Raw genomic sequence first — 22049 nt, 5'->3', positions numbered from 1 at the left:
CCTGCCCACTGCCCACAGTATTCCTATGAGGGCAATGATGTCAGCGACCTGCCCGTGAACCTGTCGGTGGTATGGAATGGCAACTTCGTCATCGACAACCCTCAGAACATTCAGGGTGAGCTGGGCGGGTGTCTGGGGTTTGCGGGGGCAGGGGGCACTGAGGGCGGGCTGAGCTGACCGCGCCCCTCCCTGCAGCCCACCTGTACAAGTGCCCGGCCCTGCGGGAGAGCTGTGGCCTCTGCCTCAAGGCCGACCCGCGCTTCGAGTGTGGCTGGTGCGTGGCCGAGCGCCGCTGCTCCCTGCGTCCCCACTGCCCCGCCGACTCGCCCGCCGCCTGGATGCATGCCCGCCATGGCACCAGCCGCTGCACCGACCCCAAGATCCTTAAGGTAGGCAGCCCCGCCCCCGGCCTCCTCCCACTCCCTGCCCCGCTCAGCCTGCGGCGGACTGCACGGTTGTCCCAGCCCCGGCCTCTCCACAGCTGTTCCCCGAGACGGGCCCGCGGCAGGGGGGCACACGGCTCACCATCACGGGCGAGAACCTGGGCCTGCGCTTTGAGGATGTGCGGCTGGGCGTGCGTGTGGGCAAGGTGCTGTGCAGCCCTGTGGAGAGCGAGTACATCAGTGCCGAGCAGTGAGTGCAGCCCGAGCCGTGCGGACGGGCAGGGGCACCCCAACCCCCCGGGCTGGACCCCGCAACCCACTGAGGCCCCTTGGCACCCCGCAGGATCGTCTGTGAGATTGGGGATGCCAGCACAGTGCGGGCTCATGATGCCCTGGTGGAGGTGTGCGTGCGAGACTGTTCCCCCCACTACCGGGCCTTGTCACCCAAGCGCTTCACTTTCGTGGTAAGCCCCCCTCCCCCCGCCCCCCGGTTGCTAAGGGGGAGCTGTGCAGGGGCTGGATTGAGCTCCTGGTCCTCGGTGGGTCCCTTCATCGTGCAACACTTCTGTTCTGGTCTCCCCTCCCCTCCTTGTCTCCAGGCCCCACTCCAGGTCCCTCCTGCACACTTTGGGCCCTGACTGTGGGCTGCATATGAGAGCCCGTGTGCACACAGGGCCTGGGGCCCGGCTGGAGGTGCAAGCAGGCCTCTGGCCTGAAGGGCAGGCCTTTCCTCCCGCTCAAGCAAGCCCCTTCCTCCCATAGACGCCAACCTTCTACCGGGTGAGCCCTGCGCGAGGGCCCCTTTCGGGCGGCACCTGGATTGGCATCGAGGGCAGCCACCTGAATGCGGGCAGCGATGTGGCTGTGTCTGTTGGTGGTCGGCCCTGTTCCTTCTCCTGGTATGGGGTGCAGATGGGGAGTGGGGGGCCAGGGCAGGGCCTGCCTTCCCTGGGTGGTGGTTGGTTCACATGGCTGCATGCCCCCTCCCGTTGCCCAGGAAACAAGGGGGGGTGTGGAGAGCCCGGCTGGGGTGATCACTATGGAAACCAGAGGCGGAGAGTGTTACCATAGAGACACACTACCTCCTAGAGTGGGCAGGGCAGGGCAGGCAGGGTTGGTGGGTGGGCAGGGCCTGGACCTGAGGGGCGGGCACAACTGCCCTGTTTTGGGGTGAGGGGGATCCCTTGGGAACACAAGTATTTTAAAAAAAATTCTTAAGAGGGAAAAAAGAAATCTTGACAAAAGCCCTGAGGCTTGAAGTGGATAATTTTAGATTAGGGATGATAATGGAACGGCCCTTTAAATATTTTCCTGCGGTAATTATCTGCTATCAGACTAATTATTGGTGTTTGCAGCCTTGCTGCAGGAGCGGGCCTGGCGGCTGGGGAGCCTCCGCTGTGCTGAAGTAGCTGAGGGGACAGGGACCCAGGTGCAGGCAGTGGCTGGCTGCTGCTCGCTGGAGATGACCAAGTGCCCTCTCCACGCTGGCCACTTCATTCTGCCTCGTCATGGGCCAGGCTTGGGTTGGCTCCGTTTTCAGATCAGGAGACAGAAGCGGGGAGGGGGACGGAGAGCGTGTGCCTCACTTGCCTTAGTGAGAGTTGGTGCTGAGTGTGGCCCACTGGGAGACACACTTAGCCCCTCGGAAGTGCTGTTGGGAAAGTGGCTGTAACGGTCATCAGCTACCTGGAGCAGGTCCCGTTGGGGTGCCATTTTATTGGTGGGCAGATGAGGCCTGGGGAGGTCCAGTAACTTGCCCACACACCTGTCTGTGATGGAGCCTAGACGCTTAGCCCACCTCGTAAGCGAGCCCTACCACCTGTGTCCTCACTGTTCCCCCTGGCCTCTCAAGGAGGAATTCCAGAGAGATCCGGTGTCTGACGCCCCCTGGGCAGAGCCCTGGCAGCGCCCCCATCGTCATCAACATCAACCGTGCTCAGCTCACCAACCCGGAGGTGAAGTACAACTATACGGAGGACCCCACCATCCTGAAGATCGACCCCGAGTGGAGCATCAACAGGTGGGTGCCCCCTCCAGCCCGTCCTGAGCCCCAGTGACCCCATCTGTCCTGCCGAGGGTGGCGCTCCTGCACCTGCCTCTCTTTCTGCTTCTCAACACTGGGCAGGGGTTGGGAGCAGAATCTAAACGGATGTATGAAAAAGATCCAGAGCGCTACTGTGCCCTGGATGCAACAGCCCGGTTTTCGTGTCAATCACGGAAACAGATTGTCCTCTAAACTCTGGGATGCTGAGCTCCTCAGGAAGATCAAAGGAACACAGTAAGGTGTCCAGAGCCACGGCTCTCAGGACGATGGACTGTGTCCACCTTGAGACGTGGTTGGTGCCATTGGAGGTCCGGTGTGTGGGGATTTTAACCTGTCAGCTGTCTTTGTGGGGGGCCGACTGGCATGTCTGGCCCAACCTATGTGCTGGGCCCGGGCAGAACTTCCCCCCATGAACCCCTACCCCATCTTCTAGCGGAGGGACCCTCCTAACGGTCACGGGCACCAACCTGGCCACCGTCCGCGAACCCCGCATCAGGGCCAAGTATGGAGGTGTCGAGAGGGAGAACGTGAGTCCTTGTGGGACCCCTAGCAGCTTGTGCCACTGCAGGGGGGGACGTGGACCCCAGGGAAGGAAGGTGGGGGCCCCCATGTGCAGGCGAGGCTGCGGCCCCTCGGTCCTGCCAGGGCCTGACTCCATGTGGGAAGCAGCCAGCCCAGCATCCACGCCTACATCCCCAGAGCTGCCTGGTGTACAACGACACCACCATGGTGTGCTGGGCCCCATCGGTGGACAACCCTACGCGCAGCCCGCCGGAGCTGGGGGAGCGGCCCGACGAGCTGGGCTTCGTCATGGACGATGTGCGTGCACTGCTGGTGCTCAACGCCTCCTCTTTCCTCTATTACCCGGACCCTGTGCTGGAGCCGCTCAGCCCCACGGGCCTCTTGGAGCTGAAGCCCAGCTCCCCACTCATCCTCAAGGTGGGCCACTGTGATCTGGGTGGGGGCACAGGATGGGGGGCTTGTGGGGCAGTGGGACTGTCTGGCTCACCCCACCCTCACAGGGCCGGAACCTCCTGCCCCCTGCGCCTGGCAACTCGCGGCTCAACTACACAGTGCTCATCGGCTCCACACCCTGCGCCCTCACCGTATCAGAGACCCAGTTGCTCTGCGAGTCACCCAACCTCACGGGGCAGCACAAGGTCACGGTGCGTCCATGGCCCACCCATCCATGTTCTGGCCCCAGCTCTGGTCTCCTGGGCCCCACCTGCCTTTGACCCACTGACCCTGCCCCACCCAGGGCAATCCCAACTCTGTGGCTGAGCCCCAGACTTGCCTCTGTCCCAGAGGGAACCCAGCTCAGCCCTCGCCTGGCCCTGGTGCCCCCTGGTGGGCCTGGCACCTGCCGAGTCCCCACATCCCCACCCTCTGCCCACCTCAGGCCAGGGGCAAGTGCTGTGGGATTCTCAAGGGGCATGGTACCAGGGGCCTCCGGAGCTCCCAGTGGGCAAGGGGCCTCCTGATTGGCCTGCACCCCCACCCACAGGTGCGGGCTGGCGGCTTCGAATTCTCGCCAGGGATGCTGCAGGTGTACTCGGACAGCTTACTGACCCTGCCCGCCATCGTCGGCATCGGCGGGGGCGGGGGCCTCCTGCTACTGGTCATTGTAGCTGTACTCATTGCCTATAAGCGCAAGTCTCGGGACGCCGACCGCACCCTCAAGCGGCTGCAGCTGCAGATGGACAACCTGGAGTCCCGCGTGGCCCTGGAGTGCAAGGAAGGTGCGTCGTCAGAGCTGCAGGCACGCCGTGTGGGGGAGTGGGGAGCACAGGGAGCGGGGCTTACTTGGCTGCCGCCGCATGTGAGCCAGGCCCTGTCCTCCCCATGATTCTGCTCGGTGTTTGACCTTCCCGACGCCTTTGCTATGCCATGCTCAGGCTCGGGCATATGGGCGAGGCCCTGACCAAGGCCTGCAGCTGGACCCTGGGCGAGCACAGCCTCTATGGGTGTTACTTGAGACACAGGCTCTGGAGCCAGAGAGCTTTGCATCTGTGCCCCTGCTTGGCTGCATGACGTTGAATGGGCACATGACCTTGTGTCTCAGATTCCTCATCTGTAGCATGCGTGCGGTGATTCCATCTCCAGGGCCAGGCATGGCCCCAAGGAGCGGGGGCCCTTTCTTTAGGCCCTGAGTACATACAGACCTTGGCTGATACTGGTCTTTGTTTTCAAGGGGCCGTCTCGGGAATGAGGCCACAGCCCAGCCTCCTAAAAGGGGCTTGGGTCCCTTAAGACCCTGCTGTGTGAGTGGTGGAAATCAGCCCAGGTCATTAGGGAGATGTCGGGTGGGCTTTTGTGCAGGGAAAGTCTGGGGCACAGCTGGCTTCCAGCATGGCTGGGCCAGATCCTCAGCTGTGTCTTCAGCGATCCCTCCCTGTGGTGCCAGGACCAGCACAGGGGGCAAGCTCAGCTTTCCCACTGGGCCCAGCCCTGCCCAACTGCTGATGCCATGCCTAGTCACGTGCCCCCTTCCCTGAAGCCTGCTCCCCTGGAAGCCCCTGAGTGAGAGTGGGCAGACCCCAAGGGCAGGAGGGGGGTACCCCAGAGAATAGGGTGGGTTCTGACAGGCAGGGGCCACAGATGTCAGAAAAATGTGAGCAGTGGACTCGGGTGTCTGCAGGAAGGGTGAGGGGGATGGGCCCCAAGTTGGAACAGAGGCCACTCTGTCTCTGTCCCTCGTGTCCCAGAGAGACCAGTGTGCTCATTCCTGGCAGAGCAGATACTGCCCGACCTGCCCAGGAGCCAAGGGTACTGCTGCAGGGTGGGCACAGAGAGGTGGGCGCATAGGTCAGGGCCTGCACGGAGCCCTGGTGGCCTGGGATGGAGGCCCTGGGCTGCACGCTGGCCACTTGAGGGGGTGGGTGCGGCTGCTGTGTGTGCCGCGGGCTCTAGGCAGCAGACAGCAGCCTTGGCCTGTGATGGCCACCCTCAGACCTGGTTCGCTTCTCTGGCTGGTGTGAGGTGGTACCGCAGGGCTGTGTGACCCGGGCAGGGGGCCAGCCTGGGATGGCCCCCGTCTCCTTGTGGCCCCCAGCTTACCGCCTCATCAGGGAAATGGGGGCAGTCACAAGGGGTGGATGGAGCCACACTAGTGGTAATTGACAGGTGAAGGACCTGTCTTAGGTGCCAAGAGCAACCTCAGACGTTTTGTGAATGCTGGCCACAGCTCTGGGAGGCAGGTGGTGGGAGTGTTCCTATTTGGGGCATGAGGGAAAGGGAGCTGAGGCCCTGGGGGTGACTGCTGCATGGGGGCCTCATGCCTGCAGCAGGCCGGGCACTGGGCTGTTGGTGACTCCCCCGGGACTTAAGAGTGTCCCATTTAGTCAGGACCCTTGCCCGTCTGAGAACTGAAAGGTCCTGGACCGACCCACCCGCCCCATGGGACACAGGCAGGTGTGTGAGGCTTAGGTGGGAGTCAGGTGGCCTAGATGGGGAGCTCTGTGGGCAGGGAGAACCTCAGGATGACGACAGCCGTGTGCCGCGGCCAGCACACAGGGTGCCTTTATCTGCCAGCGCAGTGTGGGGGGCAGAGGCTGGTGGGTGCTGCAGGGCCGGCCAGGCGGCGATAACCAGATTCCTGGCAGCGGTGCCCATGAGGTGAAGGCCCTTGCTCTTAATTAAACCTGCCAACCATCCCCCAGAGCCCGCCTCGCGTTCCTCTGGCTCCTGATCAGATAGAGCCTCCCTCGGGCCGCTGCAGGGCAGACACCTCCCAGCTCTGGAATGTTCCGTTGAGGCCTGCCCCTGCCCTGCCTGCCTTTGTTTCCAAAAGAAGCAGAGCTGCCCTCAGCAGGGTGGGCAGTGGAGAGGGCCCGTGGGTCTGAGCTCTGCATATGGCGGTTGTCAGAGTGGAGGGTTCAGGGGAGCCGGGGCGGGCAGTGTGCACCCCAGGGTGGTGGAGGGAGCCAGCACCCATAGTTTCCTTGCTCTCCGGTGCCAACGTTAGATGCAGGAAGCCCCTCTCAGCCCGGCCCTGGGCGCAGCACCTACTCTGCTGTTGTCTGGTGCATCCTGGGACACGTCAGAGGGACAGAGGTTTTGTCCATGTGTTAGCACTGGGTGAACTGAGCGGTTTCCTTAAGGTTACCCAGCCAGCGAGCCGCAGAGCCAGAGTTGGAGCCTGGCCCTGAGGGTGGGAGGGCTTGGGGGGGCAGCTGCCTTGATACCTCGTCTGGCTGCAGCCTTTGCGGAGCTGCAGACGGACATCCACGAGCTGACCAATGACCTGGATGGTGCCGGCATCCCGTTCCTCGACTACCGGACGTACGCCATGCGGGTGCTCTTCCCCGGGATCGAGGACCATCCAGTGCTCAAGGAGATGGAGGTGGGCTGTTGGCTGGGGCTCACTGGGACCTCTGCCCACTGCTGGGGCTCCTGGTTACTGTCGGGCAGCCTGGGGCCCCCGGGGGATGGCCCACACGTGTTGGGAGGGGCACTGGGAGGCAGGGCCCTTGGCTCCCTGTAGTGCTTCTGCAGTGGCGGGGAGACGGGCCTGGTGGGGGCCTGCGGTCGGGGCTGGGCTTCATCCCAGCCAGCCACCTTGGCTGGAGCCTGGGCTCACTGGGACCTGCCTCTATTTTATCGAGGCCTTGAGTGCGTTGTGTACCGCCTGTGCACATTCACCTGGCCTGTCTCCTGGCTGGTTCTGGATGCTGAGCCTCACTGGGCAGGGGGCTACTGCTGTGCGGACTGGGAGGTGTGGGGGCTCAGCTGGACTTTGCGTGGCTGTTTGGGGTGAGTGTGTGGCTGTTGCAGCACGGCGGCCCTCACGGAACGGGACTTTTGCTTTGTGGAGGTGTTGGCAGTACTCAGGCTATTGGCATGAGCTTGCTGAGAGGAAGAGGGCTGGCCCCGAAGTCCTCTAGGAGCCCCCAGCAGCAGGCCAGGAGCCCAGTGCCCAGCCAGAAACAGTCAGAGGCTCAGCAAGTCAGCTCGTTCATGCTGTCCTGCCGAGGGCATCCCATCTGTGCACATTTCGGATGTTGGGGAGCCCCTCCTTGTCACAGCTCTCTCGGTGGGACAGTCCCTCTTGAGCTCTGCTGGAATGGGCCTTCCTATCACTCTGGCTCAGGCCCAGGGCTGCCTTGGGCTGCTCATCAGCTCCTCATCCCGGGGATGGCTGCCACATCAAGGGCTCCACATGCCTTGTCACATCTCTTTCCTGATGTGGTCCTCTGCTGTGCCAGCCTGACGGCTCTCTTAATTGGGACTGTGTTCTACTTGGGTCTTGTCACCTGTCTGCCTGGGCTGGGAGCAGTGGCACTGGCAGCCTCTGCATGGCCTGGTGGGGAATCTCCTGTTTTGACAAGCCTTGGTGTGTGTAAGAGAGAGAGTAGGGGCCCTGGAGCCAGCCATGCCTGCATTCCACCCCTTCTCCCCACTTCCATGTCACGTGGTAGTGAGCAGAGGGAGAGGGAGTCCACCTTTACTCAGAGCACTCCTCCTTCTGATTCTTGTTTGCCCCCTCACTGTGAATGTGAGGGAACATGCTGGGCAGGAGGAGATGGCCCAGGGCCACGCGGAGGGAGGTGGCCATGCTGGGACTACCTGCCCATACCCGCTGTGTGGGGGGATACTTTATTGTCCCCTGTGAAGTGGGGAAGGTGATTCTTGTTGTGAGTGCAGAGTGAGACCATGGACGTTCTGTGCTGGTGCCCAGCAGATGGGGCATTGAGTTTGGCTTCCTTCTAGCTACCAGAGCGAGGCTTCAGGAGGTGGCGGTCCCAGTGTCTGGCTGCAAAGAGGGTGGCCTTCGTTCTGTACCTCCCACTGACACTGGTCTGCCCCGTCCCTGCCTGTGGTGGGCTACTCAAGTAGCTGCCCGGACACATCCGTTCTACCAAGGACAGTTGAGGCCCAGGGACCTGTTAGGGCAACATGTCCCCTGCCTTCAAGGCCTCCTCTCTGGCCCTGCCCTCAGCCTTCCCCTTCCTGCCTCTCATGTGGGGGCTGGGTGCCCCTCTGGGTCTGAGCGCACCTGTGGGCTGCCCCTCCCCCAGGTGCAGGCCAACGTGGAGAAGTCACTGACGCTGTTTGGGCAGCTGCTCACCAAGAAGCACTTTCTGCTGACCTTCATCCGCACGCTGGAGGCCCAGCGCAGCTTCTCCATGCGAGACCGTGGGAATGTGGCTTCACTCATCATGACGGCGCTGCAGGGCGAGATGGAGTATGCCACGGGGGTGCTCAAGCAGCTGCTGTCTGACCTCATCGAGAAGAACCTAGAGAGCAAGAACCACCCCAAGCTGCTGCTGCGGCGGTGAGCCTGGACTTCCGACCTGCAGACCCTAGCTGGCGCATCGGGTGCGGGGCCCCCACCCCAGAGCATGCCGTACCCAGTGCCCATTGGTGCCAAGCCAGAGTTGTCCAGCTCAGAGGCCTGGCTCTGGGGCCAAGGGCTGGGGTCTCCATGGCAGCCCCCAGCCGCCTGACGCCTGCGGTGCCTTGCAGGGCCTGACCTTCAGCACCCCAGGCGGGAGTGGGGTGGGCACAGTGAGCAGGCATGGCGGTGGAGTCAAGCCACCCCCCTCGTGTTGTGCCCCCCAGGACTGAGTCAGTGGCGGAGAAGATGCTGACCAACTGGTTCACCTTCCTTTTGTATAAATTCCTGAAGGTAGGTGGCTGCTGAGGAGGAGGGAACATCAGAGGTGGGGTGTCAGGCAGGTGGATGGGCTCAAGGGAAATAGGAGAAGAGAGAGTCACGGGCAGGTGGTGGGGGGGGGGTCTCAGCCCAGAGGGGCTTGGCTGGGGACTGGGTCTCAGCAGGAATTCCCCCAGGACATGTGTCTCCTTAGCCTCTTTCCTCCTCCTCTTCCTGGAGACTGACCATGCCTCACCCAGCCCCAAGGTAGGGGTGGACACCCCAGCGCTGCAGTGAGCATCTGGCTAAGCTGGAGTTTGGACCCAGGCCCATGTCTCAGTAGCTGAGCCCATGGTCCAGAGCCAGGGATGGAGGGGACATCTGGGCAGGGACTTTTCTGTGTCCAGCACCCAGTGCTGACCAGCCTGGGGAGGCTCTTGGGGGCTCCTCCCATCCAAGTACTAACCAGGCCCGACCCTGCTTAGCTTCCGAGATCAGACGAGATCGGGCGCGTTCAGGGTGGTATGGCCGTAGACTCTTGGGGGCTCCTGTTGGCCCCTGTTGGGAGATGGTGGCCGCCTGGGCCTCCTCTGTTGTCTGGACAGGCCCCCACCCTCAGAAGATGAGCCCTGGAGACCCGTGGCCAGCCTCAGAATAGGGTGGACACTAGATACGGTCCAGGTGGATTTTTTGGGGGGTATAAGCAGTGAGACTGGTTACTTGCTCTTTAGAAATGAGATGATTCAGAGCCAAATATCTGCTTCTCTTAAAATCTGAAGGCTTGGCAGACAAGCCCACAGTCCTGCTGGAGAGGTGGATGGGGGATGCCCAGCATAGCCCAGTGTGTATGGTTCGAGTGTGCTCCCACCTGGTCTCTGGCATCTGGTTGATGCCCTGCAGATGGCCAAGGTCATAGGCAGTGGAGCCCAGTGGCCACGGGTGGGGGCTGGCCGCAGGTGGCCTGGAGCTCAATTTTACTGTGGTTGCTTCTTGGTCATGGACCTTAGTTGCCGGGGTCCTCACTGAGTTGGGGATAGCGGTGGACTCTTGGAGGTGCCTAGGGCAGAGTCTCTCCCTGACTGGGGAGAGAGGCATGGATGGGATGCTGGGATGCGAGGTCAGGTGAGAAGGGGCAGGGAATCAAGGGGATGAGGGACTTGAGCAAAGGTGTGAAGGAAGGGAAGGAGTTAGCTAGCCCGAGGGAAACAGGTCCCCGAGGTACGTGCAAGCTCCAGCAAGGGGGCCCCGGGGGAGCCAGGCGGGGCTGGTCCGGTGGGGGCCACAGCAGGAGGGAGCAGTGGCAGAGTCTCAGAATCCTGGGCACATGACAAGTGCCCCGTAAACAACATTATCATTGCACAAAACTGGTGGCCAGTGACAGACTCGTGCCTTTCTTGTAGAAATGCAATTCTGTGCAGACCGTGCAGGGGGCACTTACGTGCTCGTAAAATGGTGTTCCGTAAGCCAAGAGAAGCAAGGACTGGTGTCAAGCCCTGTCTCCGTTCCTCCCTGTCTGGCCCTGACTCTGCACACCCAGAGAAAGGGGACTCATTTTGACGTCCGGTCTGAGAACCTGGGTTGGGTGTGTGTGCCGTGTGAGCGCAACACAGGACACGGCAGGTGGATGGGCTGTGTGGGTGTGGTGCTGTCTGAGGGTTGTGCTTTGGGCTCCTGGGCGGGGCCTGCTTTATGCGGGGTGGTGACATGGGGGGTAGTGAGCAGAGGGAGAGGGAGAGGGAGGCCACATTTACTCAGAGCACTCCTCCTTCCCATTCTTGTTTGCCCCCTCACCGTACACATGAGGGAACATGCTGGGCAGGAGGAGATGGCCCAGGGCCATGAGGCAGGGAGGTGGCCATGCCCATACCTGCTGTGAGGGGGGATACCAGAGACTGGCCTGGGCTGCTTCTGTCCACAGCCAGGATCTGAGCGAGAAATTTCTGGTTGTAGGGACAAGCAGGTGCAAAGGCCCTGAGGTGGGGACACGCTTGGTTGGTGGAGGAGTAGGAGGTGGCCTTGGTGGCTACAGTGTGGGGAGCCAGAGGGCAAGTGGTCAGAGGCAGGGGCAAAGCAGACTCTTGCTGAGTGCCTGGGGCCCACCTCTCGTTGTCTTGGCCATGGACTCCTGTGTCCCACGGTACTGGAGAGTCGCAGCTCCAGGTCAGTGTGTCTGCACCCATGGTTGCATTGGCCTTGTGCTCTCAGGTGATGGAAGGAGGGGTGGTCCTCTGCCTGCAGGGCTGGGTCCCAGCTGGGTGGGCCTCTGACATCCAGCCAGTCACCGTCAGACACAGTGCTGTGCGGCACAGGGTCCACCGTGCCTCGGGCCGTGGGGTGGGCCTGGGAGCCTGGGTGCTGTGTTGGCTGCTCAGGTCAGGCTCTGGAGAGTGGGGTGCTGGAGCACAGGCAGGGGGCTGGGGGCTGGGGTGGTGGGCCCGCTGAGGCCTGAACTGGGGGGACGCTTCAGGGAGGAATCCACCGGCCTTGGTCTTATTTGGCATAAACCCGGCTTGGCCACATGGCGTTTTTCTCTGTGTGCTCCTCCTGGTTGAGGCCACACTAGGATTTTCACTTCGAAGTTCACAGGGGCAGCTGGTCTGTTGTTCAACCTATTTATTTTCTTGCACCGCCTTCTTGGGGCTCTAGAATCAGGGATCTGCTTGTCTGCTAAAAAGAATTTGGAAAAGTTGCTCCTTTCTCGTTGTGGGAAGCGTGCACACGGCTGCACCAGAAGCTGGGAGTGGAGGGTGGAGGCGGCCTCCCCTGGGTGTCCTGGACACAGCTGATGCCCACCTGCCTGCTGCAGGAGTGCGCAGGGGAGCCCCTCTTCATGCTCTACTGCGCCATCAAGCAGCAGATGGAGAAGGGCCCCATCGACGCCATCACAGGCGAGGCCCGCTACTCCCTGAGTGAGGACAAGCTCATCCGGCAGCAGATCGACTATAAGACACTGGTGAGTGTGAGCCCAGCCGTCCCGTGCAGCCCTGCCCTCTCCATGCACCCCTGCACAGCGTGCGCCCGGAGAGGTGGGGCTTGACGCTGCACCCCGCCCTGCCCGCAGACGCTGAACTGTGTGAACCCCGAGAACGAGAATGCACCCGAGGTGCCAGTGAAGGGGCTGAACTGTGACACGGTGACGCAGGTTAAGGAGAAGCTGCTGGATGCCGTGTACAAGGGTGTGCCCTACTCCCAGCGGCCAAAGGCTGGGGACATGGACCTGGGTGAGCCTGACTGCTCGGGGAAGTGGGCTGCGTGTGCCAGGGGCCTGAGGCTACAGGCAGCGAGCCGGACACGGTGCTGGTCTGGGGGTGCTGCAGGCCATGGGGGTGGGGGGGTCTGTGGGAAGGGATGTGGTCTGGGCTGGGCTCTGGAAAGCTGCTCCCCGCCCGGGCAGAGGGAAGAAGCAGGAAGTCCACTCAGAGGCTGCTGCCTTCCAGGGGCCAGGCAGGTGGTGGGTGCCTGGGTACCAAGGAGGGGGTAGGCTTGTTGGAGCTGGGACAGGGGGCCGCTCTGGCTCATGAGCCAGACAGGTAGGGGTGGCTGCAGAGCTAGAAGGGCCCAAGCAGGCGGGGGGAGGTATAGGGCCCGGGGCTCGCGTGGTAGCTGTGGCTGGAGAAGCCGGGGTGGGGCACCATGCTGGCCTCAAATGCCAGCCTGAGGAGGAGGGCCTAGAGCTCTGGAAGGCAGGGCATACTGTGGGAGGGCCGGGCTGCCCCCAGTGGACCAGCTGCAACAGGTGGAGGGCTGCTGGAGGGGGCGTGGGCAGCAGCAGGGATGCAGGCCTTACCCGCAGGGGTGCATGCATCCTGCTCAGAGCCAGGATGGGAGCCTCGAGGAGGGGAGGAGCCTTGTCTCTCCCTCATTCTGCCGTTCCGGGCCTCTCACTAAGTGTCCACAGGATGCCCTGCTCCCTCGGGGCCTGTCCTTTCCCTCCTGCTCTGAGAGGCCAGGATCATGGGTAGGGAGTGGTGGGTGGGTGGCACCTGCCCGGGTGGCCCGCCCCTCCAGCACTCCCCTTCCCCCTAGAGTGGCGCCAAGGCCGCATGGCGCGCATCATTCTGCAGGATGAGGATGTCACCACCAAGATTGACAACGACTGGAAGAGGCTGAACACGCTAGCTCACTACCAGGTAACAACCCCCAGGCTTCCTGACCCTCTGGCCACAGCTTGGGCCTCTCCTCTTGGGGCCCCAGGGCAGTGCAATGTCTAGGCCCGTTGGGCTCTGGGTAGTGGATCTCTCAAGGAGAAGAGGGTACAGGGACCCCACGCAGCCCTGCAGGTGCACTGCTGGGGAAACAGGCTCAGAGTGCTGAGGTGACTGGCCTCCAGGTTCAGACCAGGAAGGGGGTGTCCTCTGGGCTCCTGATGATGGGTCACACATCTCCTGGCCCTCTGCCCGCAGGTGACCGACGGGTCCTCAGTGGCCCTGGTGCCCAAGCAGACGTCTGCCTACAACATCTCCAACTCATCCACCTTCACCAAGTCTCTCAGCAGATACGGTGAGGGGCTAGATGGGGACGGCAGGGCCCACAGGCCTGGATGGGACGCCCTCCCCCCCCCCCCCCCCCGTCCAGTGCTCCCTGCTGCAGGCTGGGAGGGGCCTTCTTCGTGGCTTGTCCCTTGGAAATGGCTTTTCCCTCAAATGTGGAGGTTCTCTTTCCCCAGACGTTACGTAGTGGTCCTTTCTGCCATCTCCCTGATATCTCTGTCTGTCCCCAACAACCCAGGGAGGTGGGGCTGTTGATTCCAGTTTTCAGATGAGGAAACAGCCTCAGACAGGGGAGCTGCCAAGGCCACCTGACCAGCACCAGGGTGGGCATTGGGTGCTAGGCGTGGAGGGCCCCCCCACTGACGAGCAGGGTGCCCGCAGAGAGCATGCTGCGCACAGCGAGCAGCCCCGACAGCCTGCGTTCACGCACCCCCATGATCACGCCCGACCTGGAGAGCGGCACCAAGCTATGGCACCTGGTGAAGAATCATGACCACCTGGACCAGCGGGAGGGCGACCGAGGCAGCAAGATGGTCTCCGAGATCTATCTGACACGGCTGCTGGCCACCAAAGTAGGCCCTGGTGGGCAGGTGGTGGGGAGGTCAGGGGGTGGAACGGCCAGGCCTGGGCCTCAGAAAGCAGAGCTCAGAGCAAACCCCTCATCCTCACCCTTATCCTGTGGCAACCAGCTGCCCAGGCCACCCGGGAGGCGAGGGGGGCAGCCTGGTGGCCCCCCTGGACCTCTGCCCTTGCCTGCCTGCAGGGCACGCTGCAGAAATTTGTGGATGATCTGTTCGAGACCATCTTCAGCACGGCGCACCGGGGCTCGGCCCTGCCGTTGGCCATTAAGTACATGTTCGACTTCCTGGACGAGCAGGCTGACCAGCACCAGATACACGACTCAGACGTGCGCCACACGTGGAAGAGCAACTGGTGGGTTTGGGAGGATGGGGCATAGCGGGCGCCCCAGGGCGGGGAACAAGGGCACTAGGGGTCCAGCCAAGGAGGGCTGGAGGCTGTGGGGCCACGGGAGGCTGGCCCCCAGGGACAGGTTTGCCCGGGTGAGGAGAGAGTCCCCTCCAGGTTCACCGCCTCCGCACTGAGGCCAGTCCCTCTGTGGGTGCGCCTTCCTGACTCACCCATCTTGGGGGCGTCTGACGTCTCTCCGCCCAGGGTGTGGGCATGTCCTCTGCTCCAACTTGTGGGACCTGCCTTAGGCGTGGGAGGTGAATATGGGTGTGTGTCCATGCCTGTTGGATTCACGAGTGTCTTTGGGTGTGCGTGGCTGTGTGCAAGTGTGTGAGTGCGGGCTTGCGTGTGAGCAGTCGGCTCAGTGGGATGGGCCCGTTCTCACCGGCTGCAGTGAGGACAGTGAGAGCCAGCGCTCCTGAAGCCCTCCCCCCTCCCCCTACGGGGCCAGCAGCCACCACCCAGTCTGGCTTTTGTCTCTCTGAGCCTGACCCTGGGCCCTCGGCACCATTCGCCCTATCACAGAAGCTCCTGTGCCTTTGGCCTCTGGCATCTTCCTCCCTTGTCCCCTGGTGACCTTAGCTCTCCTAGGACTTTGACCTCTACAAGCTGCTGCTTCCCAAGCCTGGGATGCAGCCCTGGCCCTGGTTGGGACCCACCCTGGGCCTCCAGCTCCACCTGTGCTCCTTAAGAGGGTTTCATGGGGCACTGGAGAGGGGGCAGCGCCATGCAGGTTTGCATCGTCCAGGGGAATTTTCTGTGATGGCGGAATGTTCTAGATCTGTGCTGTTCATAGCAGTGGCTGGCAGCCGTGTATGACTGCTGAGCATTTGACCGAGGACTGGTACAACCCAAAATCTGGATTTTTAACTTAATTTAATTCTGTAAACTGCCACACATGGCTAGTGGCTAATGCATACCCTAGCTGAGGGCTGTCCTAGAGGTGGCATTTTGGATGAAGAGGTCAGCTATCTGTGGGGCTGTGTCTCCTGGGCCCTTTCCTGGTCTTGCTTCCAGGGCCCATCTGGGTAGGAGAAGGGGTGAGCCAGGCCAGGTGTGCCCTGTCTTGGGGATGAGCCTTCCCTGGAGGGGAACCTGCTTAGGTGTGAACCAGCCCCATGGTGTGCCTGCATGAGTGTGTGCCTTCCATGGGGGTGAGCCAACCTGGGTGTGTGTGACCCCTGATGTGAGCAGGCATGCAGGTCTAGGAGGACTGTGGCCATGTGCACTGGGCACCCAAAGGTGAGGGAGCACTTCTGGGTCTGTATGTCTCACCCATGTGTGCCTCTAGGGGAGGGCTGCCCTCCTGGAGGCACTGGGGGGTAGGATGCACTCACCAAGAGTCCTGGCTCTCTCTGGGCCTCAGTTTCCCCACCTCCTTGGAAAACCGTGACCAATGTGAAGGTCAGAGCCAGGAGGGCTGCAGGCCCTCTGGCCAGCCCCTTCCCTACACCATTGGGAAGGGATGCTGAGGCCTTGTCTGACCATGCACTTGGGCCCACCCACCTGCAGCTTGCCCCTGCGCTTCTGGGTGAATGTGATCAAGAACCCACAGTTTGTGTTCGACATACACAAGAGCAGCATCACGGACGCCTGCTTGTCAGTGGTGGCCCAGACCTTCATGGACTCCTGCTCCACGTCTGAGCACAAGCTGGGCAAGGACTCACCCTCCAACAAGCTGCTCTATGCCAAGGACATTCCCAACTACAAAAGCTGGGTGGAGAGGTAGGCGGCGCCAGGGGGGCGGGCAGACGGGCAGGCAGGCATGGGGCCAGGACCCCACTCACGGCTCCCCCTGCCTCCCTCTGCAGGTACTATGCTGACATCGCCAAGATGCCTGCGATCAGTGACCAGGACATGAGCGCCTACCTGGCCGAGCAGTCGCGGCTGCACCTGAGCCAGTTCAACAGCATGAGCGCCTTGCACGAGATCTACTCCTACATCACCAAGTACAAGGATGAGGTGAGCACGCGCACTGGCCCTCACCCAGAGCCCCCTCTCCCACGCCCGCCCAGCTCAGACCCCTGCCAGATGCTGCCAAGCAAGCGTCCTCCGTTAAAGCCCCTTCAGCTACCCCTGCCCCACCAGCCCCTCCCCACGTCTCAGGGCTGGCTGGGCGCTTGCCTTTTCCACTCTGCACCCCGACTGGCCACCTTGCTCACTGGGGCAGGGAGGGAATGCTGTCTTGACTCCTTGCCAGGCCTGGCAGGGTCGGGCTGGGCTGCACTAGGTCAGGGATTGTGCTTCTGGTCATTGTGGGGCGTTGGGGAGTGGACGGCAGTGTCTTTCCAAGGTGGAGACTGTGGGTCAGTGAGTGCCTGTGCCCTGAGGGCCCATTACAGGGTTTATCAGCCTGGGTGGATGTCTCCAGGGCAGGGTACCAGGCCTTTCCTCAACCTTTAGCACCTTCCGCTGCTGACTTGGAGTGAGGCTTCAGGAGGCCTCCTAGGTGTCTCTGCCGAGCTGGGGCTCCCTGAGCTGTCTGGGGAGGGAGGATGGACTTACAGGCTGGATTGGATAGGGCACAAAGGGCTGGAGCAGCAGGATGGGCCTGGCCAGTGCCAGGGCCCTGAGGCCAGAGTGGGCCCTGTTGTAGGACGGCGGAGGCTGGGAGGCTGAATCAGCCGGCCCTGGGGGAGGAGCAGGAAAGGCTGAGGCAGGGTTCGTCCCTCGGTGTGCACGCCTCGGGGAACTTGGGCTGTTCCCTGAGTGAGATGGGCCTTCAAGGTTTAGAGCCGTGATTGGACTGCCAGATAGCAGGGGACGAGAGGGAGGCAGAGACCGGCAAGGCTGCGGCCACGCTGCTGGGCCGTGGGGTTCAGGGGCTAGGTCTTGCCTATCGGACTGGCTATGGGCCTGTCTCCAGACCTGTGGCTGAGTGACAGGAAGTGTGAGGCGGGCTGCAGGAGCTAGGGGTCTGAGGGGCAAGGGGCGCAGCTATTCAAGTGTGAGGGGAAAGATCTGAGAGCAGGAGAGTCTCGGGCTCTAGGCCCAAGTGTGGGGTCGGTGGCCGAGAGAAGGAGGCATCCGTGAAGGGAGAAGGCAGCCCCAGAGGTGAGTCCAGAGCCGGGACAGACAGAGCCTTGGGACTGAGAGCCAGGGACAGGCCACGGCAGATGGCCGAGTGCGGAGGAGGATGAATGGCCTACAGGTTGGGGACTGAAGCCCGCCTTCTTTCGGCCCTCGAGGGAGAGCAGAGGGGAGCTCGCGGTCCTCTCTGAGGAGCTCTGCTGTAACGGGGTGTGGAGAAACGGGCGGTGGTTGGGGGCGCTTGGATGCAGTGAGGGGGTGGCGGGGCTGTGCTCTGGTGGGCTGACGGCCAGTAGGACACAGGAGTGTGGGCAAGCGGAGGGCCCAGCGAGTGCTCGGTGCCTCAGGCGGAGCTGGGGTGCAGAGCAGGCTGTGAGGGGGTAGTGTCTGTGCCCCGTGAGGCCAGGCCCTGCTCTGACAGACCTGCACTGAGAGAGCCCCAAGGGCTGGCTGTGATGAAAGCCCAGTTTGGGGACAGGGTAGGCATGGTGACCTGGGGGACTCATTCTCTACACTGGGGTCCTGGGGGTCCAGGCTCAACCCAGACCCCTCAGCTGAAATGGAAGGAGCAGAGTCTAGTGCCGACTCCAGAGGCCCTGCTGGTGGTGGCCGTGTGACATGCTCCCTGGGCACCCCGCCCCACCTCAAGCTTTCTTGTACCCGCCCCACGGGAGCAGGTGGCCCTGGCCAGGCTCACTGACGCCCCCGCCTACCCTCGTAGATCCTGACTGCCCTGGAGAAGGATGAGCAGGCGCGGCGGCAGCGGCTCCGGAGCAAGCTGGAGCAGGTGGTGGACACGATGGCCCTGAGCAGCTGAGACACTCGGCCATCACCGCCCAGTGGGAGTTGAGCAACAGGGCCCACAGGCGCGGCCTCCGTCCGGCAGCCAGAGCTGGGAGGCCCCGGAGGCAGCCTCGCCCCAACTGTGCCTAGTGCCAGGGCGCTCGGGGCCGGGCGTGCGGTCCAGCGTCCTCCCGGCCCTCCCCCTCTTCCTGCCTGGCGGGGGTCCCAGTTCTTGGTGTGGGGGACCGTGCCTGCAGCACCACCCGTGCCCAGAGCTGCTCACCACGGGGCGGGGGGAGCCCAGCAGTGACCAGAGGCTCCTGGGGAGGAGAGGGTGCTGCCAAGGACCAGCGGGTAAGGCTGGAGCCCTCCGGGAAAGGGGTAGCCGGCCTGGTCTGTCTCCTTGAGGCCGTGATGCCAAGGTCAGAAGGGCCAGGACGAGGGGCTATAGGAGGGCGCCAGCCGTTCCCGGCGTCCTGGGCAGAGTGTGAGGCGCGGGCCCCGGATGGCAGCCCTGGGCGGGGGAGGCTGAATGCCCAGGGCCCAGCCGAGGGCCGCTGAAGCCGGCCCGCCCGCCGCGTCTGGCACCCCCACGCTCGCTGCACGACCGCCACCATCCTCCGATTCACCGCGTGCTCTCCGCGGCCGCGGCCGAGGCCGGAGCGCCACGTCAACCTCGCCCAGACAGGCCCCAGCTCCCTCCTGTGGAGGGGCTGCAGAACAGTTCGCCCAGCGCCCCCATGTGACTTCCAGAAGGACTCGGTGACTCCTTTCCTGTCCTCAGGGCTGCGCCTCTGGGAGCCACTGGGGCCTGGGGCTCCGGGTCATGAGCGCACGTTCCCGTTATTTATTCCCCCACAGTACCGCTCCTGGCACCAGCCCCTGGGCGGGCTGTGCTCTCTGGCCGCGCGGGTCCTGGGAGTAGCCCCCGGCCACCCTCCTCCCTCGTCCCCCCTCTGTGTCCCCTGCTCGCCACGTCCACTTTCAGCGGCTTCCGGTCCGACATCTCTGCAGCGCGGTGGGACGTCTGGGGGACTTGTTTTGGTTGTTTCAGGGGAGCACTCTGGGTGGGCAGCCGGGGCTGTGGCAGGGCCCCCGGGAGTAGAACGCAGTGCCCAGAGGGGCCCGAGGCTGGCTCTGCCCGGCCGCCCTCAGTGAGCAAGAAAGAACACGTTTTTAATTAAAAGAACTCTGTACATATATATATATATATATGTGGCTCTAGCCTCAGTCTCCAGCCCCAGTGGGGTCCTGTATAGTTAACTGGAGGAGGAGAAATTTCACAATGTAGAATAAGGAAATTAGGGCAGTGGGAAAGCAATACCAAATGGTCGTGGAGGAAGTGGCCAGGGCTTCCCCCGGTGGCGCGCCCCCAAGGCCTCTGCCCCTCGACCTGCGGGTCATCCTGTTTTTGTTTGTTGACGTACAAAGGAGAAACCTTCTCGCTGGCCCCTCGAGAGTGTCCAGGGCGCGGGGCCATGGATTCCTGCATGACCGTGCTAGCGTTTAGTCTGACTTGATCTTTTTAAAACTGCAAGTGTTGAATACTAGAGGTTGTTAGACCCCTTTTTTTATGTTTTTTAATTAATTAGTCACTTGTGAGAACAAACAAGCGGCCTGGCCCCTTTTCAAGTTCACTTTTTCGACGGTACTCAAGATTCCCACGGACTTTAAGGGACAGCTAACTGTGGCCGGCCCTGCGCCCACGGGCTGCCTGTCTTGGGGTCCCCCCTCCTAAGCAGCGTGAGCCACACCCTGGAGATCAGATCAGGGGCCACTTCCTCCCGTGAGGGAGCTCCGTGAAGTCCGAGCGCTCCTGCTGCAGGAAGGTCTTGGCACAGGCTGGACGGGGGACCCATGGGCACCGGGCAGGGCTCGGGCCTCCTGCGGCTGTGGGTGCCCTGCTGGAGCTCAGGCCACCCCCGGCCCCAGCGCAGCTCCTGTAGACTCATCCCTGGGCAGCCCAGCTGAGGCCGGTCTGGCTAGAGATCTGGCTGTCTTTTGGTAACGGCTCGCCTTGGCCTGGATTCTTGTCCCCGGGTGCACCCCTGCCTCCCCTCTGATGTCTGGCCGCGTCTGGGGGCAAGCCTCGTTCTCCCTGAAAGTCTTCCCAGGATGCCGGCTTCTATGTGAAGCCCCTGTTCTTCCAGTTCCATGAGGTCAGGTTGGGGTTCCTCGGCCCCTGTGTCCCTCCTCTTCAGAATCTAGTTCCAGCCCCTTCCTCTGCCCTCCCTGGTCCCCGCAGAGCCAAGCCCCCTGTGCCTGCCTCTGCGAGGCGACAGGTTCCAGGGCGGGGCCCTCCCTGTGCCCTTGTCACTTGGACAGTGGGCGGGCAGGGCAATGGTGGCAGAGGGAGGCCAAGCACTTTAGCAGTACCTGTTTACATGCGAGCCCGTGGAGCTGGTCTTTGGCCTGCCTCACCCCTGCAGCAGATCGTGTGCACCTGCCTTCCTGCTGGGTGGTGCAGTTAGGCCCTGCCTCCTCCTTGTCACTACTTCCCATGGCCCTCCCAATCCTGTAGCACCCTACTGGCACCTCTGCGCATCCTCCTGCCAGGGGCTCCCACCCCAAGGTCTGACACTGGCACGGGGGCCCGGCAGGAGCCTGGAACTGAAGCCCTGCTCTGAGCAACGGGGGTGGGCGCCCCTCTGCCGTCCCAGGGCTTGGGGGATCCAGGCCTCAGTGTGGGCTGCAAGGGCTCCCAGCCTGTCCCAGACACTGCTGCTATTGCCTGCCCTGCTACAGGCCACTCCTCCCCACTCCCCTGCCTGGCCTTCCCCCTTCCCCACCCTGCCCCCATCCACACGGTCTCAGGAGTGCCCCTAGACAGCTCACACCTCGCTCTGGGAGCCTGGTCTCTCCATATACCTCGAGCTTGCCCTGTATTCCCTGACCCAGGGCCCGAGGAGCCGGGGCTGGGGGCTGTGGAAGAGGGACCTGGGGTACCCCAGACGGAGGGCCCCAAACCTCCCTCCCACCTTCCCTGGTTTGGCCTTGCTGAGAGTACCCACACCCCGGTTCCCCAGTTCTGGATCTGATTTCAGGCTCACGTCGTTGGTGCTACACAAGCTAGAATAGATATATTTAGAGAGAGAGAAAGATATTTTTAAGACGAAGCCCACAATTAGCTGTCCTTTAACGCCACAGAGCCCCCACCCAAAAGAAGAGTGATCACTCGGCCAGCCCGAGCCGCCCGCCCGGAGGTCGCTCTCCCGCAGGAGCAGTGTGGCTGATGGGCGCTCGGCCCGCGGATCGTGTAAATACACGGCTATTTCCTATTTTACTGTTCTTCAGATTTAGTACTTGTAAATACACACACACATTAAAGAGAGATTAAACATTTTTGCTAAATCTCTTGGCTCTTGAGTGTTCGTTGCTGGGAGGGGTCTGGGGCAGGGCCCACAGCCCAGCAGGCGCGCCCTACACTCCAGCGCGTCTCCTGCTCGGCACCGGGCCCCTTGCCCGCCGAGCTGGGTGCTGACGGTTCCCAGTGGGGTTCACACCAGCACAGCCACATCACCCCAGAACTGCCTGCAAGAGCAGGCTCTTGGCCACTGCCGCTTCGCCAGGCCTTGGGGGGTTGCTGCCCTGGAGCAGGAGTGCTGTGCTAGGGGTTCTGGGGACCTTGGAGGCACTCAGGAACTGTCAGCGAGACTGAAAGCCACCAAGGCCTGAGCCCCTCAGGGACCCTACACGCTACCTGTCAGAGGTTCTTCTGGTGCTTCTCCTGGGCAGCAGGGTCAGGGACACCTGGC

The 22049-nt window shown here is 62.6% G+C and overlaps 1 protein-coding gene across 2 annotated transcripts in view; it reads left to right on the top strand.

Moving 5' to 3' along the window:
* The window catches only part of PLXNA1 (plexin A1), a 45929-nt gene extending 24284 nt beyond the window's left edge, over window positions 1-21645 (top strand). For both annotated transcript variants that reach the window (XM_073889855.1, XM_025860274.2), the window contains 22 exons: window positions 19-115; window positions 196-389; window positions 482-633; window positions 727-847; window positions 1146-1282; window positions 2236-2403; window positions 2861-2954; window positions 3127-3366; window positions 3450-3593; window positions 3932-4166; window positions 6627-6769; window positions 8445-8701; window positions 8989-9055; window positions 11829-11975; window positions 12084-12243; window positions 13049-13152; window positions 13426-13522; window positions 13894-14084; window positions 14276-14445; window positions 15994-16206; window positions 16293-16443; window positions 18233-21645. In XM_073889855.1, coding sequence (XP_073745956.1) covers window positions 19-115; window positions 196-389; window positions 482-633; window positions 727-847; window positions 1146-1282; window positions 2236-2403; window positions 2861-2954; window positions 3127-3366; window positions 3450-3593; window positions 3932-4166; window positions 6627-6769; window positions 8445-8701; window positions 8989-9055; window positions 11829-11975; window positions 12084-12243; window positions 13049-13152; window positions 13426-13522; window positions 13894-14084; window positions 14276-14445; window positions 15994-16206; window positions 16293-16443; window positions 18233-18328 — 3378 coding nt within the window. In that variant the 3' untranslated portion in view covers window positions 18329-21645. The remainder of the gene's footprint in view (window positions 1-18; window positions 116-195; window positions 390-481; window positions 634-726; window positions 848-1145; window positions 1283-2235; window positions 2404-2860; window positions 2955-3126; window positions 3367-3449; window positions 3594-3931; window positions 4167-6626; window positions 6770-8444; window positions 8702-8988; window positions 9056-11828; window positions 11976-12083; window positions 12244-13048; window positions 13153-13425; window positions 13523-13893; window positions 14085-14275; window positions 14446-15993; window positions 16207-16292; window positions 16444-18232) is intronic.
* The last annotated feature ends 404 nt before the right edge of the window (window positions 21646-22049 follow it).

Source organism: Callorhinus ursinus, unplaced genomic scaffold (assembly GCF_003265705.2).
Source record: "Callorhinus ursinus isolate GAN/ISIS: 27379988/994484 unplaced genomic scaffold, GSC_fseal_2.0 scaffold119, whole genome shotgun sequence".
Classification (NCBI taxonomy): domain Eukaryota; kingdom Metazoa; phylum Chordata; class Mammalia; order Carnivora; family Otariidae; genus Callorhinus; species Callorhinus ursinus.
The sequence above is the reverse complement of the archived record's forward strand: the minus strand, read 5'-3'. Positions and strand labels throughout refer to the sequence as shown.